This window comes from Gallus gallus, chromosome 2 (assembly GCF_016699485.2).
Source record: "Gallus gallus isolate bGalGal1 chromosome 2, bGalGal1.mat.broiler.GRCg7b, whole genome shotgun sequence".
NCBI lineage: Eukaryota > Metazoa > Chordata > Aves > Galliformes > Phasianidae > Gallus > Gallus gallus.
The window spans coordinates 137593677-137607422 of NC_052533.1; the positions used below are offsets into that span (position 1 = coordinate 137593677).

Here is a 13746-nt window from a genome sequence, read left to right on the forward strand (position 1 = left end):
CTGCAGAGCCCATCTCCATCCTATAGCCTGGGGAGGGCCCATGCCACAGCAGCAGGTCATTTCCTGAAGGAGCTGTGGCCGTGGGTGCTCCTGAAGGGGTTGTGGAGGGTAAGTGGGCAAAAGGTGTTTGAATTTTTCCCTGTTCCTTCTCATCATTCAAATCTCTTTTAGTTGGTGACAGATTTAACCTTCCCAGTTGAGCGTGTATTGCCTGACAGGATTTGGAAGTGATCTCCTCGTCTTTATCTCAACCCATGAGCATTTCCCCCTTCCTGCTGAGGAGGAGCAGGAGTGGGTGAGCACCCAACAGCTGGCCGAGGTCCATATACCACACCAGGGAAGGGCATAGAGGATCTGTAAAGGCCCCTTCCAACCCAGGCCATTCCATGCTTCTATCACCCTACCACTAGCAGGTAGCCACAGGAGCACTTATACCCTGGACAGACAAAGAATCTTTTGTTTTTTGAGGGGAGTGGGGAACCCCCAGCACAGCCACCTTAGACAAACACATCTCTACAAGACCTTTACTGAAGTTATTCTCTTCCTTTCAAGCCAGCAGTCCTCCAATAGGAGAATTCCAGAAGAGAAGATCAGGAATTTCTTGATACAGCAAGAATAGGCTTGCAGCAAAGGATCGAATTTTACTGAAATTGTTATCGATTGCTTCTAATGACAAATACAAGAACCCAGATTGTTGTTTTTATTTAAGATTACAATTTGATTATCAGCAGTCTTGACAGCAAAAATCCGTTCTGTCACACCTTTTGCCAGCAAGTTACAATGCCTCTCCCTTTCTCCATGAGGTGAAAAGACATTTCCTTTAATAATTTATTTCCAGGCACTCCAGATCCCGAAGACAAGATGCACCTCATCTTTCAAAAAACCCTTGACTGTGTTCTTTTAACAGCTTTCATTTATCAGAAAGGCTTTTCAACCATATTATCAGCTCTTGCTGGGATGCTGACTACAAAGGCAACAGAAACAGTTCAGTATCTTGTTCACAGCAACAACTCATCTCAACTTTCAGGGTGCGGGGAGAGAGACAGAGCTGTTCTGCAGTACGGCAAATTGAGAATCTAATTTTGGTTGTTCCAGCTAAAAAGGTAGGAGAGAAAGGGAACTGGTGGGCAATGCCCTGGTTTTATCTCACAGGTTATCAAAGCAAGAGCTGTGTGCCTTCCAGAAGAATACAGAACGACTCTCTGCAGACTTCAATAAGGAGGACAAAAAAGCACTGCTCAAGCTACAGGAGTTAGGCCTTCTCCACCTCAATATAATCAAACAAAAACTGTAAGTTTACTATTGCACCAGACCTCCCAACCTCCAAAGCAAACGATGCCAAAAGTGAAGGATTTACTATGTAGTTTTATCAGCTATCAAAATTACAAGGATTACTACAGATGTTTCATGTCTGTGTTATTCACTACGCTACCTTCAAGTAGCAAAGAGACTTTACTGTGCCAGGTAGCATGCAGTCACAGATGTTATGTTCAAAAAATGGCCTGCATAATTAAGTATGGTTTACACATATAAGCTATCATTTTTCCAGGGATCCTTCAACAAGAAAAACAGGAAAAACTAGAGAGGAGAGGTGCAGAAAAACAATGGCAATCTGAAAAAAGCGTTCTGGCCACAGATGTCTCGGCATGTAGAAAGATGCAGTGGCTGACATTCAGCTTCCCCATCCAGCTAACATCTGGCACTGGAGGTTTTTCCTCTCTTCTGAAAGAATTAACAGCCATCGGTGGAACAGGCAGCTTGGCCAGGTATAAGTGCAAAGGTTACAAAGTACTACCCAGTGCTACCACATTTCTTTGCACAACTCACACACTCAGCCAAGTCAGACAGATAAGACTGCACAGTCCCTTAGTAAGCTACAAAAGCTCTTGCAAGACACCAGTGAGATGAGACTTAACATCACCTTACATGAAGTTCCTAATAACTCTTCCCTATCCAAAAAAATTCTGCTTGTAGGCTTTTCCTCTTTTTAGGTCAAAAATAAGCAATTCAAGAACCTGCCTTACAAAGCTTTTTAAGCTACATCTATTTTCCAGCCATTCACCAAAACCATCGCAATCTTCCAACAAAGTGAAACTTGAATTTTGCTGCTGAGAGTGATTTCAGTCTTTACGAAGAATCAGATGAAGATGCAGTGGTGCACACACCTATTCCAAGCGTTCTTTTCTTTCATTTACCTGATTTCAGATACACCTTAAATTCAAAACCAGAACAGAGTCAACAAAACCCCAGTACCGATTTCAAGAGCAGCATATTGCCTGATGGAGTCCATTGGCTGTTTTCCAGTGGGGAAGGACAAAAACAACCAGTCGTACTTGCAGCAGAGATGCTCTAAGTTGGACAGTTCCTCCAGCTATAAGACCAGTGAAACAGGCAACTCTAGAAGGACATGGAGCTTCTATTCACAGAAACTCTTTATGAAAGAGTAACGAACTCATGCAGAGGAAAACTGAGCGCTCCAACAAGGAAAGAAAAGGGGCTGCAAGTCTGGGACGTCCCTTCTGTCTTTCTAAGCTAAAGATACTGCCATGCACAAGGTAACTTCTAGCAGCAAGAGGAGCTCTTGATGTGTGCAGAGCGCTTGCTGGGCTAGGAATGGAATGTCAGCAACAGCAGATGGCATGAACTTCACAGATTTCATAACACAAGCCAAACACGTGCATTACCGACTGGAGGAAGGGAGGATACAGGTACAAACGCGGTGACTGAGAGGTTACAGCACATGCAAGTGAAAGTAAAAGCATGTCAAAGATCAGATTACAATGTCATTTAACCTGTAACTGCCCTCCAGGAACTGAAAGCAGAGGCAATTAAAATAGAAGTTTTGTCCCCATGCCTCCATTTCCATTATCTCTGCCACTTGTTCAGGGAATGGGCAGGGACTGGAAATGAATTTCCATCAGGGTGCTCAGTATAATGGACAAGCCAAGCTCTGCTCTCACAAGGCAATACATTACCACAACACTGCAGATTATGCAACAGAACAGTATTGAAGAAATCTCATATGGTATTAAAAAAAACTGCCTACTACAGATTTCTTCTATGTATCACGGAGCCATTTGTTCAGTGTTTTCACAACTGTTTGGTTTTTAGTCAAACACAGCACCAGAACACTGAGTAAAAGCTACTCTAGGGTAAGGGTCATGGTGCTGTACCTCAATAAAGTCAAGACAAAAAACCTAACCAAGAAACTCCAGAAGAGGACATTTGCCCCACTGGTTCGGTGCCATCAGTGATTTCTATGTTCCCCAAACAACCCAAAAATTCTGAAGTATTATGAGTTCTCTCAGCACTGAAGCACAGCACCACTTGGCAAGAACACAGACACTGAGCAGATCTCATCATTTAAAGACAGAGGGAACTCAAGTCAGGTATGACTGTTGCTAGAACTCTAGAGCCTTTAATCTGTATTATGACAAAACCTGCACCCCAGTAGCCCATATTTAAATGGACACCATTGCCCATGGTTTGGGTTTGGTTTGGAGCACCGTGAAGACCCCTGTGAACTTATCCCCCCAGACTGCAGCATCACATCCTGGCTTGCCTCTTGTGTGCCTCTTCACTACGTCTAGAAGGACCACAACAAATCCAGGCCATCTACAGCCCACATGCATAGTTTGTAAAATGAAGTAACCCAGCTCCAAAGCAAACCCATTGGAGTTTAAATCCAAGTTAGATTGGGTAATTAGCAAATAAAAAAGTTATACTCTGACTGTGAGAAAATATATCATACATAAACATACGGTCTCTCCTACTCTAAACACAGGGAGTTATTCACAAGAGTAGGGAAAAAACAACCATCCAGCCACACTTCTAGAGGAGAACCTTTTATCCCATGCTGCATTAAAAGAACTAGACATTAAGTAGTCTTCCAGAGGAAGCATTTAGTTCCACACTCTTCCCTGCAGGTCTAAACAAGTTTGTGAGCCTGAATAGCAGATCTCTCCTCGGAGACTCATCAATACTGCCTTTCATCCACTAAATCATTAAGCAGCCACTGTGCATACTGGGCAGCTATTTTCTAAACCCACAATATTTCAGCTGGATCAAAACTAAGGTAATTAAAACATCAAGAGGCATTAACTCATTCAAGCTAAAGCCTACACAGGACAGTCTCACAGCAGAGCCAACAGCCCTGTGCTGGTAACACCATCATGGATAGGCTTTCATCGCCTCTTCCCAACACACCCATGAAGCAGGACAAACCCTCACTTCTGAGCACTCACTGCTCAATCTTAGCACAACAGCCATCACACCAGCACCCAAAACAATGTCCAGGACCCAAGAAGTACTCTGGCAACAGACACTGATATGCATCTGAACTGAGTGAACCTTTTTATACCACCAACTGGATTTCACTCGGTACATGCCTGTCGCTAGCGTTGTGTACACCAACTGAACCAGAGTTCACAGGTTTGCTCCTGCAAGAGTACTTAAAAACATCCAAGGTTATTTCTTAAATGCTGCTTGTACACCTATGTTCACTGACTAGAACTGCAAAAAAACACAGAGCTCATGAAGAGCTTCACTAGACATGGCCAGATTCTTCACTGTCTATTTCTATCACCCTGTGGGTAAGATGCTCCAGTCACACATCTCCACTAAGAAACAGACAGCCCTTAATTTCAGTTACAGAAGAACTCAACTTGTGTTGAGAGCTGATCATTCATTTGTAGAAGTCATCTGTTCTGCCTGCAAACACTGGGTTATCACAGGGGAAACAGCAGCAACCAAGATAAATGGTGCGTGTGGTGTGGATGTGCATAGCAATATGCGCTACATACAAGGAGCTTATAAAGACATCCCCTCATTAACTCAGTGCTCCACATGCACTCAATTTCTTCTTGTCCTAGGGGAAAGAAGCAGTAGTCACGGAACCTGCAGCCTTTCTGTAAAATGGAAGCCATTCTTTGGGAGCGAAGTCACACACTTCCAGAGCACTTTGAAGATGAAAACTGCCATGGTCTAACCACAAGGCTACCAGACATTTTGTCTCCCGTCCTTGCAAGCATCTCAGCAGTCAGGCTACCTCACGGCTCAGCAAGAAGAACTCAATTATCATCCTTAAAGGTCAGCAGAGATAGCAGTGAACGGGGCAGCACTCAGCACCTCACAGCACCAAGGCAAACATCATTTGGAACTGGAAAACCAACACCTGAACAAATGCCCCCCAGCACCCACCCACCTTCATGTGCTCTGAAGCAGACCAACACACTGCTTCAGCTACAGATCCTACCCCGCTCTCTGTCACTGAGCACTTTCCACCCATCTCCAAGGTCACACGTGCGTAGACCATGAAAGTCAAAGATGTATCTCAGAAGCTAATAAGCAGAATATGGTAGTTACAGGTACACAGAAACACTCTGCTAACTGCACCAACTTCTATATCTTGAAAAACACATCACAAAAAAACAAAAGGAAGGTAGTGGTGTACTTTTTTTACAATGCAACACGCACAAAACTGAGGAAGGAAGCAGCCAACTATCACCTTTGGTTAGATATTAACCAGCACTGAGTCTGTAATTACAGACTTCTTGTCCTCCAACATTTGTTCAGTCAATTGCATTTCATGCAGAACTGCACAAGTCCTTCCAACGCTTCCAGCACGGCAACTGCTATCACACAGCCCTTGGCATGTCAACAGGTCCAAAAGTACTACTTCTAAAAGGCATTAAAAATCCTTGCCCTCGGTATGCCCCAGAACGAGCCCACGTCAGACACGTTTATGTAGTGAATGCTCAGCAGCTGTATGAATTGCTAGCACTCACACAGGCATATGCAGACCAAGAATGTGTCCCTAGTAATAATAAATGCTCTGCAAGTATGTTCCCAGCTATGCTATGCTATGTGAGCCCCAACATTGAAGCGGGTGTGCAGCAGTGCTCTCCTGCACCAGCATTCTTTCAGCCATCCCTCCACGCTGCTGCCTCCCCCATAGAGATGTTTACAGAAAGATGCTGCAACTGCTTTCAGAAAGGTGAGGAAGACAGCAGGGTAGGAACTCAGTGCAAGTGGTAAGAAATCAGCACGACGGGCTCAGGACAGTGTGCTGTGCTGGTGGAACCTCTAAGAACAAGAAAACGGGGAGAAAAAGCTGAAGCTGCATAGAGGGGAAATTAACTCACGTCACACTTTTTGGGAAAAGGGAGAAACATCCATTTTCTGGGTTTGGAATAGAATTAGGCTGCCCTAAATATTGTCGTGCCAGGGATGTGCCAGTGCCACAAAGCATATATGGCAAAGGCAGAACAGAGGCGTTCTCCTCACAGCCCCACCTGCACGTGGCACATTCCACTTCTGTTCTCCTCAGAACAGTTACCATCCCCAACAGCTGGACTGAAACGGGACCTCACAGTCATTGAACTGAACATTCCTCAGCTCCGCAGAGAGACCGGGCTTCAAATACAGCACAGCTGCAGCGCCGTCAAATCCCTCCGCATCAATGGCAGCAGCTCTGGCGACTCCCTGTACATACAGGCTGCCCCTCGGACTGATGTGGATGCAGAAGGCCCGCAGCTGCACTTGTCCCAGGCACCGCCTCAGCCTTTCTATCTGTTCCAGCAAATATTTTTTCAACTCAGTTGATATTGATGTGAGCAGCACAAGGCCATCCACCCCTCACAAGCAAATCGTGCCTACTTAACAAATGGTTCTTAATCCTCAACGTGGCCACCCCCGGCCTCCATCTTCCACAAAAAGCAAGATTAAAATGCTGCTTCTCACCACTCACGTCCTAATCGCAGATAAGAGGCTGCAAAAAAGCCCATAAATATTTCTCATGCCCATATGCTCACTTCTTTCTCCCCTGGTGGAAAACAAGGGCAGGAGCTTTGCGTGGCTGAATGCAAAGGGATGCTGCCTTCCCACCCCAGAGTTCCGCTGGGGAAAAGGGGAAGAGTCACTTCCTTCATAGCATTAATATAGAAGTTGCTGCCAAAAGCAAAATGCTGTTTTCATTCAGATTTCAGCTAAAAGATCGCAAATAAGACACGTACACTTGGAAAAAAAAAAAAAAAATCTGACATTTTCTAAAATTTCACTCCCCCTCTGGAACCTTCTTATTTTGCTCACAGTTTACAGTCCTCCTCACAGCTGCACTCCCACCACATACTGAGGTGACTGAGCTCCTCCAGAACCGCAGAATTCAGTACGCTCTCTCTCACAGTATAACTGTATAATATACAGTATAAGTCATGGACAATCAGCATCGCTCCAGCCTCCCCCCCATGCCTGCCCCACGGTGTGGGGTGCTGCAAGCCCTGCCCATCAAAACACCTGCTGGCAACAGAGAGAAGACAAATGAAGAACGTGTGAAAGGAAAAGAAGCAAGGTCAAGCAATAAGCTATAAACACCGCTGATTTCAGTCTTTTCTTGTTCTCCTTCTTCCATTAAGAGAGAACACTGTGATTAAAAGAAACACAAAATCAGGACTCATAACGAAAAGTAGCATTAAAGAGAATGCTCCCTGCATGAGAAGACAGCATCTTTTGAAACCCATACACAACAGGCCTTCCCAAAAATTATCTGCGGAGATTTGCTTTGCGCTACAAGAAATATTGAAATTAACTGCACATTACAGCATCTCATCTCTCAATTGCCAGAAATGAGTTACAAACCATTCAGATCAAATGCACTCCTCCCACGGGGAGCCCCAGAAAGTATGTTGTGTTCAAAGAGGAACGGCACAGCACATGAATGCTGTGCACAGAACGGCTCCTCTGAGGGGACACGCAGGCTTTATTTTCTCTTTTATAAACTTCCATCACTTTGAAAGAGATCAAACATAAGAGCACGACGAATTCCAAGTGCCGCATACTCAGTGACGCATCACAGGACACACCAATGCTGTGACAATGGGCAAAAAACTGAGGGATGGGATGGGCAGGATTTTCCCATTTTTGAATTCTTTAATCTGACCTTGAAACGCAAGAACTGAGTTCTCAAACACAATGGCTGAGTACAATTCCCATTGTAGACCTTCTACAGCCAGCTCCATTACCACGTATGCTTACGTACTATTCAACAAACACAACCCTCATTCTGTATGGAAAACACGGATTCCCTGTGTTACAGTACTGAAGTTCCACACATGAGGTTAAATATTAGGAAGAAATTCTTCACTCACAGTGGTGAGGCAGTGGCACAGCTGCCCAGAGAAGCTGTGGATGCCCCATCCCTGGAGGTGCTCAAGGGAAGGTTGGATGGGCCCCGGGCAGCCTGAGCTGATGGGGGCAACCAGCCCATGGCAGGGGTTGGGGCTGGGTGGGCTTTGAGGCCCCTTCCAACCCATCCTATGGGCATTAAAATGCAGTGGGAGATTTTTACATTATTTGTTATACTTGTTTTATTCATCATGTTTATCTGTTATGTTTAACTTAATATTCTCAAAGCGGCAGAGCTTTGCTCACTATCAATCTGGAGCTTGTTTGGTTGAGTGTTCATCACAAAACTGTTTTTGGTAGAGGACTGAGAAAAAAACTGGAGTTTCTGGAGCCAACACTGAAGGCAGATAACTCAGCCAGCACGAGATAAACTCGCTATCAAAAAATGGGACACATCAGTCACACTGGCCTGCAGAGGCCTCATTAACTTTGAAAGTTAACACAGAGCTGAGACAAATGGACACGAGCAATCACACTACTCAGGATTACACTGCCCGCTTCTGTAACCTCGTTGACACCAAGGAGAGGGGAGAATTAACCCCAAGTACACCTGAGCCAGCTCACTACCAGCGTGCACACTCAGTCAGTCCATACACACCATGTGCTCATCACCTTGGCTGCACCACCTATCTGCAGCCACTGGCACAACTTCAGAGCGCTCCCACCATGGTGTTGATTAACCCCGCTGTCTTCACAGCGAAGATGAAGGCAGAGCAATACACATGATAAAAAGAGCCTGCACATTATTTAGTTAAAAAAGGAGGACGCTGCAGCGAATCCCTCAGCACTGCGGGGCATTTGGGGCCTTGATCTCTGCCTATAAAGAGAAATAGGCATAGATAGTGCACTGGGAGTGCGTGGGCAGACCCCCACGCAACATCTCCAAGGTTCTGCCAGCTGCCTGCCCACACAGACCCGACCGCATGAAGCAGCACTTACAATGCTAATTTCCACTTTACTACTGAAGGTATGATGAGCTGCAAGGTTCTGGTTCGCTGTCAAAAATAGCTGCTTGGGTTTTTTTTTCCTCCCCTCCAGGAAACTGTCACGATTCCTTGCACACAATTCCCCGCGAGCCCTACAGCACCTCCCTGAACTGAAGCACAGCTACAACCTGCTTGTTCGACTGGTGCTAAATAACGAACAGATCCCTGAACTGCGCCAACCACCACACTATGATTTTTCCCAAACCTCCCTCCCCAGTAATTCCCAGTTCACCAAACAGGTTCCACTGCTACGGTGGATTAAAATAAAAATTCACACCTGTGCCCATCTCCATACGCTCACGTCAACACGTCTCTGCGAAACAGCTTTCATTCCCATGCAAGTAACAGCGCACACAAGAAATAAATCGACGCAGCCAACGTCTGTTTGCTGAAGAGCATGAAAAATCCAAGTGCGCTGCTCATGGCAAGTAGGGAACGAACACCGCCGCCGCGCCTCAGGCTGGAGGTCAGGACAGAAAGCTCCCGCACATCCCCTGCACAGCCCACTCCACCCGATCCCAGGCTTTGTGACTGCTCCCTGCCCAGGGTGGGGTTTGCGGATTCACGTTGAAGTGGAGCTGCTATGAAGAAGCACCAGGGCCACGGGCAGCAGGGCGGCAGGACTGCTGCATTGTCTTGTCAGACGCACGCACACCTCCTCCTGCCCGCAATCCGCCAGCTCCCTACGAGCCACGCTTTAATTAAACCTCTCCCAGGAGCTGTTCCGAGGGAAGAGCACCTGAACCCCTGCCAAAAAACGCAAGCAGCTTCTCCTCCCCCGAAATATACTGGAAGCCATTCACCCGTGCCAAGGCTCCGTCCAGGAGCAGCCCTCGTCTGGCTTTGGGGTAAGGATGCCCTGCACCCATCCAAGCACCCGTAGGTGCACCCATCCCTCTGGTTCTGCAGATCTTGAGTCCTTTGCAGACCGGCCTGGGGGCATACAGCCTGCCCTTGTCTGGGGGAGCGCTGCAATATTCTGCAGTACAGGGCTGGCGGGAGGCACAGCTGGCACAGTGCGGGTGCGCTTCCACACTATTCATTTTCACCAGCAAAGGGCGGGAGGCAGAAGGGAAGCCTGCACCAATGCCACGGGCGAATTCGGAGCCGTTCTCCAAGGGACCCTTTGGGGGCAAGGTCTGTGCGTACAGACCGGGGAACTCAGTGCACCGCATGCACGCAGAAAGCAGCCATCAGCTCCTCCATGTGCATACAGGGGGAGTTGGCAATAGGTGATCTCTACGGTCCCCTCCAGCACAAGCCGTGCTCCGATTCTAGAAAATAACACCTCAGAGCACACAGAGAGGCAGCGGAGCCACAGCCAACTTCGGAGCATCTCCAGGCTGAGGTTCCCTCACGCTGCGCTCATCGGGAATCCCTCCGTGCCCTCCCAGCCCCACCCAGGGCTGGCAGCCGCCTCGCCGCCTTCATTCTGGGGGCCAGCAGCACCGAAAATAAAATAGGAAATAATAACGAAAAAGGAAAAGAAGGTGGAGGAGGGAAAGAGAAAAACATATATAAGGGAAAAAAAAAAAAAAACAACCTGACAGGTTCGGAAAACGCTGTCCCTGCTAAGAGATAACAGCGTGCCGCGGGATGGAGGCAGGCAGGGAGGCAGGCAGGGAGCCGCGTCCTGGGGCCGCCCGAGCCCCGCGCAGGTCCCCGCTGCCGTGCACCTCCCCGGGCAGTGCCGCGGGCTCACCTGGCCGCCCCGGCCCTTACCTTCATGTCGCTGATGATGGTCTGGAAGAGCCCTCCGAGCGCGCTACATTCCTTCTCGATCACCGCCTCCATTTTCCTCGCCCGGCAGACGGGAGGAGGACGCGCACGCCGCTGCGGCTCCGCTGCTCGGCTACGGAGAAACGAGACCCCCGCTCCCACCTCACCGGAACACGCAGACACGGGGACGGACGGGCAAAAACCACCTCAGCTCCTCTCCGCCTCAAAACGGCTGCCTCTAAGAACGTCAAAATAAGGGAGGAAAAACTAAAAAAGGGAAGGAGCGCGGAAGGCGCTACGCGCAGCGCGCGGCCCCGCTGCGGAGCTCCGTGCGGCCCCGCGCCGCGCTGCCCTCCCGCCCCCGGGCAGCACCGCAGCCCATCGCTGTGGGACCGGCGGGCGCTGGAGGAGGCGCGCGAAGCGATAAAAACGACCGATTCGGTTCTCTATAGGGAGAGGACGGGACCGCGTGCTGAGCCCGACGGCTCGCAGCGCAGCGCAGCGCCAAACAGGCAGAAGGCTGCAGCCCCGATCCGCCGCCCGCCCGCTCCACAGCGCCCGCCGCTCTCCGGCGGCGGATCCGCCCGAGCCCTCCTCCTCCTCCCGCCGCCGCCGCTCCGCAGCCCGACCCCGCCCCGCTGCGTCAGCGGCTCGGCCCGACCTGCCTGCCGCGGGCACCGCTGTACCGCGGGTTCGCGTCCCGCTGCCGGCGGGTTGTGCCCCCTGTGCCACCCGTACCTCCGGCTGGCTCGAGCGCTGCGGGAAGGAATGCTTTCCCGCTGATACTCGGTGCAATTGCGCTAAGTGACGCTGTTTCAGGTGTGTGCCGAGCGGGCTGCCCACCTCGGCCTACCTGGGCAGGAAATGATAGAATCGTTGCATGTTCCGAGTCAGAAGGGACCCATAAGGATACCCATAAGGGACCCATAAGATAGAGTCCAACTCCTGGCTCTGCGCTGCCCACCCCAAATGGCAGCTGAACATCCTTACTGAAGACACGGGGAAATGCTCAGTGCTGCATCCCCACTAACAGAAAACACTGAGGTTAAAGTTCTCTATAGACACACAGCGGCTCAGGGCCTGCAAACACGGGTGGGTGCGCTTTGTTTCATGGAGCTGGAGGCATACAACTACACAGCCAGAGCCCTGCCACTTCTCAGCTCCGAAATTAATCATAGAATCGTGGATTATCCCAAGGTGGAAGGGAACCACAAGAAGCTGTGCGTGCCCCATCCCTGGAGGCACTCAGGGCCAGGTTGGATGGGGCCCTGGGCTGCCTGGTCTGGTGGGGGGCAGCCCTGCCCATGGCAGGGGTTGGGGCTGGGTGGGCTTTGAGGTCCCGTTCAGCCCAAGCCATTCTGTGACCCCATGACTCTGTGATCTTTAGGTGTCTGTGTTGTTTTTCTCCCTGCCTATACTTAGGCATGCAGGTATAGGCACAACCTGTAACTGAGGTGGAAATTTACCAATTTGAGTATTGCGATTAAAAAGATATTAAAACAGTTTATCAATTACTATTATAATTACATATCACCTATTTAATCCTTGCCTGAGAGTAACCAGTGCAGAACACCATCAGGTTCCGCTTCGCTTCAGCCTGGATTTAGGCACATGCATGGGATGGATTACAGTCTGTGTGTTAATTTAGCAATGATGAAAAACAGCATACAGGATTTCCAATGTAAAGGGCTGACAGGCTGCAGAACACACGGTGCTTATGGGACAGGATGGAGAGAAATCCCCTTCTGTAAAGAAAAGGTTGTTTCTCAAGGAGTGCATTGGTGCCTCAGTTAATAAATCAGTGTTGGCTGCTCTGTGCTCGGCAACAAATCTTCATAGAGTGATGAAACAGCAAGCAGGTATGCAACAGAAAAATGAAGCAAGCATTTCAAGCTTCAATAGATTGTAACAGGAGAACCTGGCACATGATGCAAAGGAATTATTTTTACCTTGCAAATTTGCAAGGGAAAAGTTATGACGAGAGCCTTGGCAAACCACTGTAACTCAAATTGCTGACCAGAACATCTCTGTAGTGTGGAGAGCTCCCCAGTGGAGGGTCTGTCGGAATGTACTGGTTCCAGAGAAGATGAACCACCTGCATTTCAACAGGCTGGACCTTCATTGGACGAGAACTCAAACTGGAGCATCACCAATAGAAGAACTGTATTTCTTCATTGCGTTCTATCTTCATTTCAAATGTTGTCGTTGTACATATTGCTTATTGATTGCGTTAGTTTTATGTTGTCACATTTTTGTTCACAGCAGAACAGCTGAAAAATAAAGCAAGAGAATCTGGTTCAAAACCATCAGAATAATGTCCTGATGAGTGAAACTTTTCTTTAGCAGTGAAGGAAGATTCAGACTTTATTCTTCCTTCAGCCACTTTTAACAATAGAATTTTCCACAAGATGGCAATTCAGCTTCAGCCAGCTGTGAGAGGGAGCGTTTATCCTTAGAGACATGAGCCCAAGCACTTGTTTCAAGTGCGAGTAAGAAGAAGTCTGGTGGTGTTGCAGTACGGTCGGGTCACCATCTGCCTTCTTATATCTGGGATCTGCTTGACTGATTTATAGCAAATCACTTCCTGCAAGCATTATTTGCAAAACTTCATTATGGTCAAAGGCTGTTTCTGTAGTCAGGAGCCCTCATTACAGGGGATAGTTTCACTTCCAAGTGATGACGTTCTATACAATATCCTGTTGCGTGGGCAAATGCCAACACCGCTTCATGACAGTGGAAAGGCTGAGTTCCTCCTTTCTGGCAACCCCCAGCAGATGTCAACCTTAAAATTTGTTAACAGCACGAGACCGTGTAACTGTGGTGCTCACTTAAGTCCTGTTCTTACAAAGATTTAAGCCCA

The 13746-nt window shown here is 48.3% G+C and overlaps 1 protein-coding gene across 24 annotated transcripts in view; it reads right to left on the bottom strand.

The window, feature by feature from the left end:
* Positions 1–11459, bottom strand: part of MTSS1 (MTSS1, I-BAR domain containing) — a 118420-nt gene extending 106961 nt beyond the window's left edge. For 23 of the 24 annotated variants that reach the window (XM_040679289.2, XM_040679190.2, XM_040679180.2 and 20 more), the window contains exon 1: positions 10890–11459. In XM_040679289.2, coding sequence (XP_040535223.1) covers positions 10890–10961 — 72 coding nt within the window. In that variant the 5' untranslated portion in view covers positions 10962–11459. Of the gene's footprint in view, positions 1–9444 lie in introns of all 24 variants that reach the window. The other variant, XM_025147131.3, reaches the window with a different exon arrangement.
* Positions 11460–13746: the final 2287 nt, after the last annotated feature.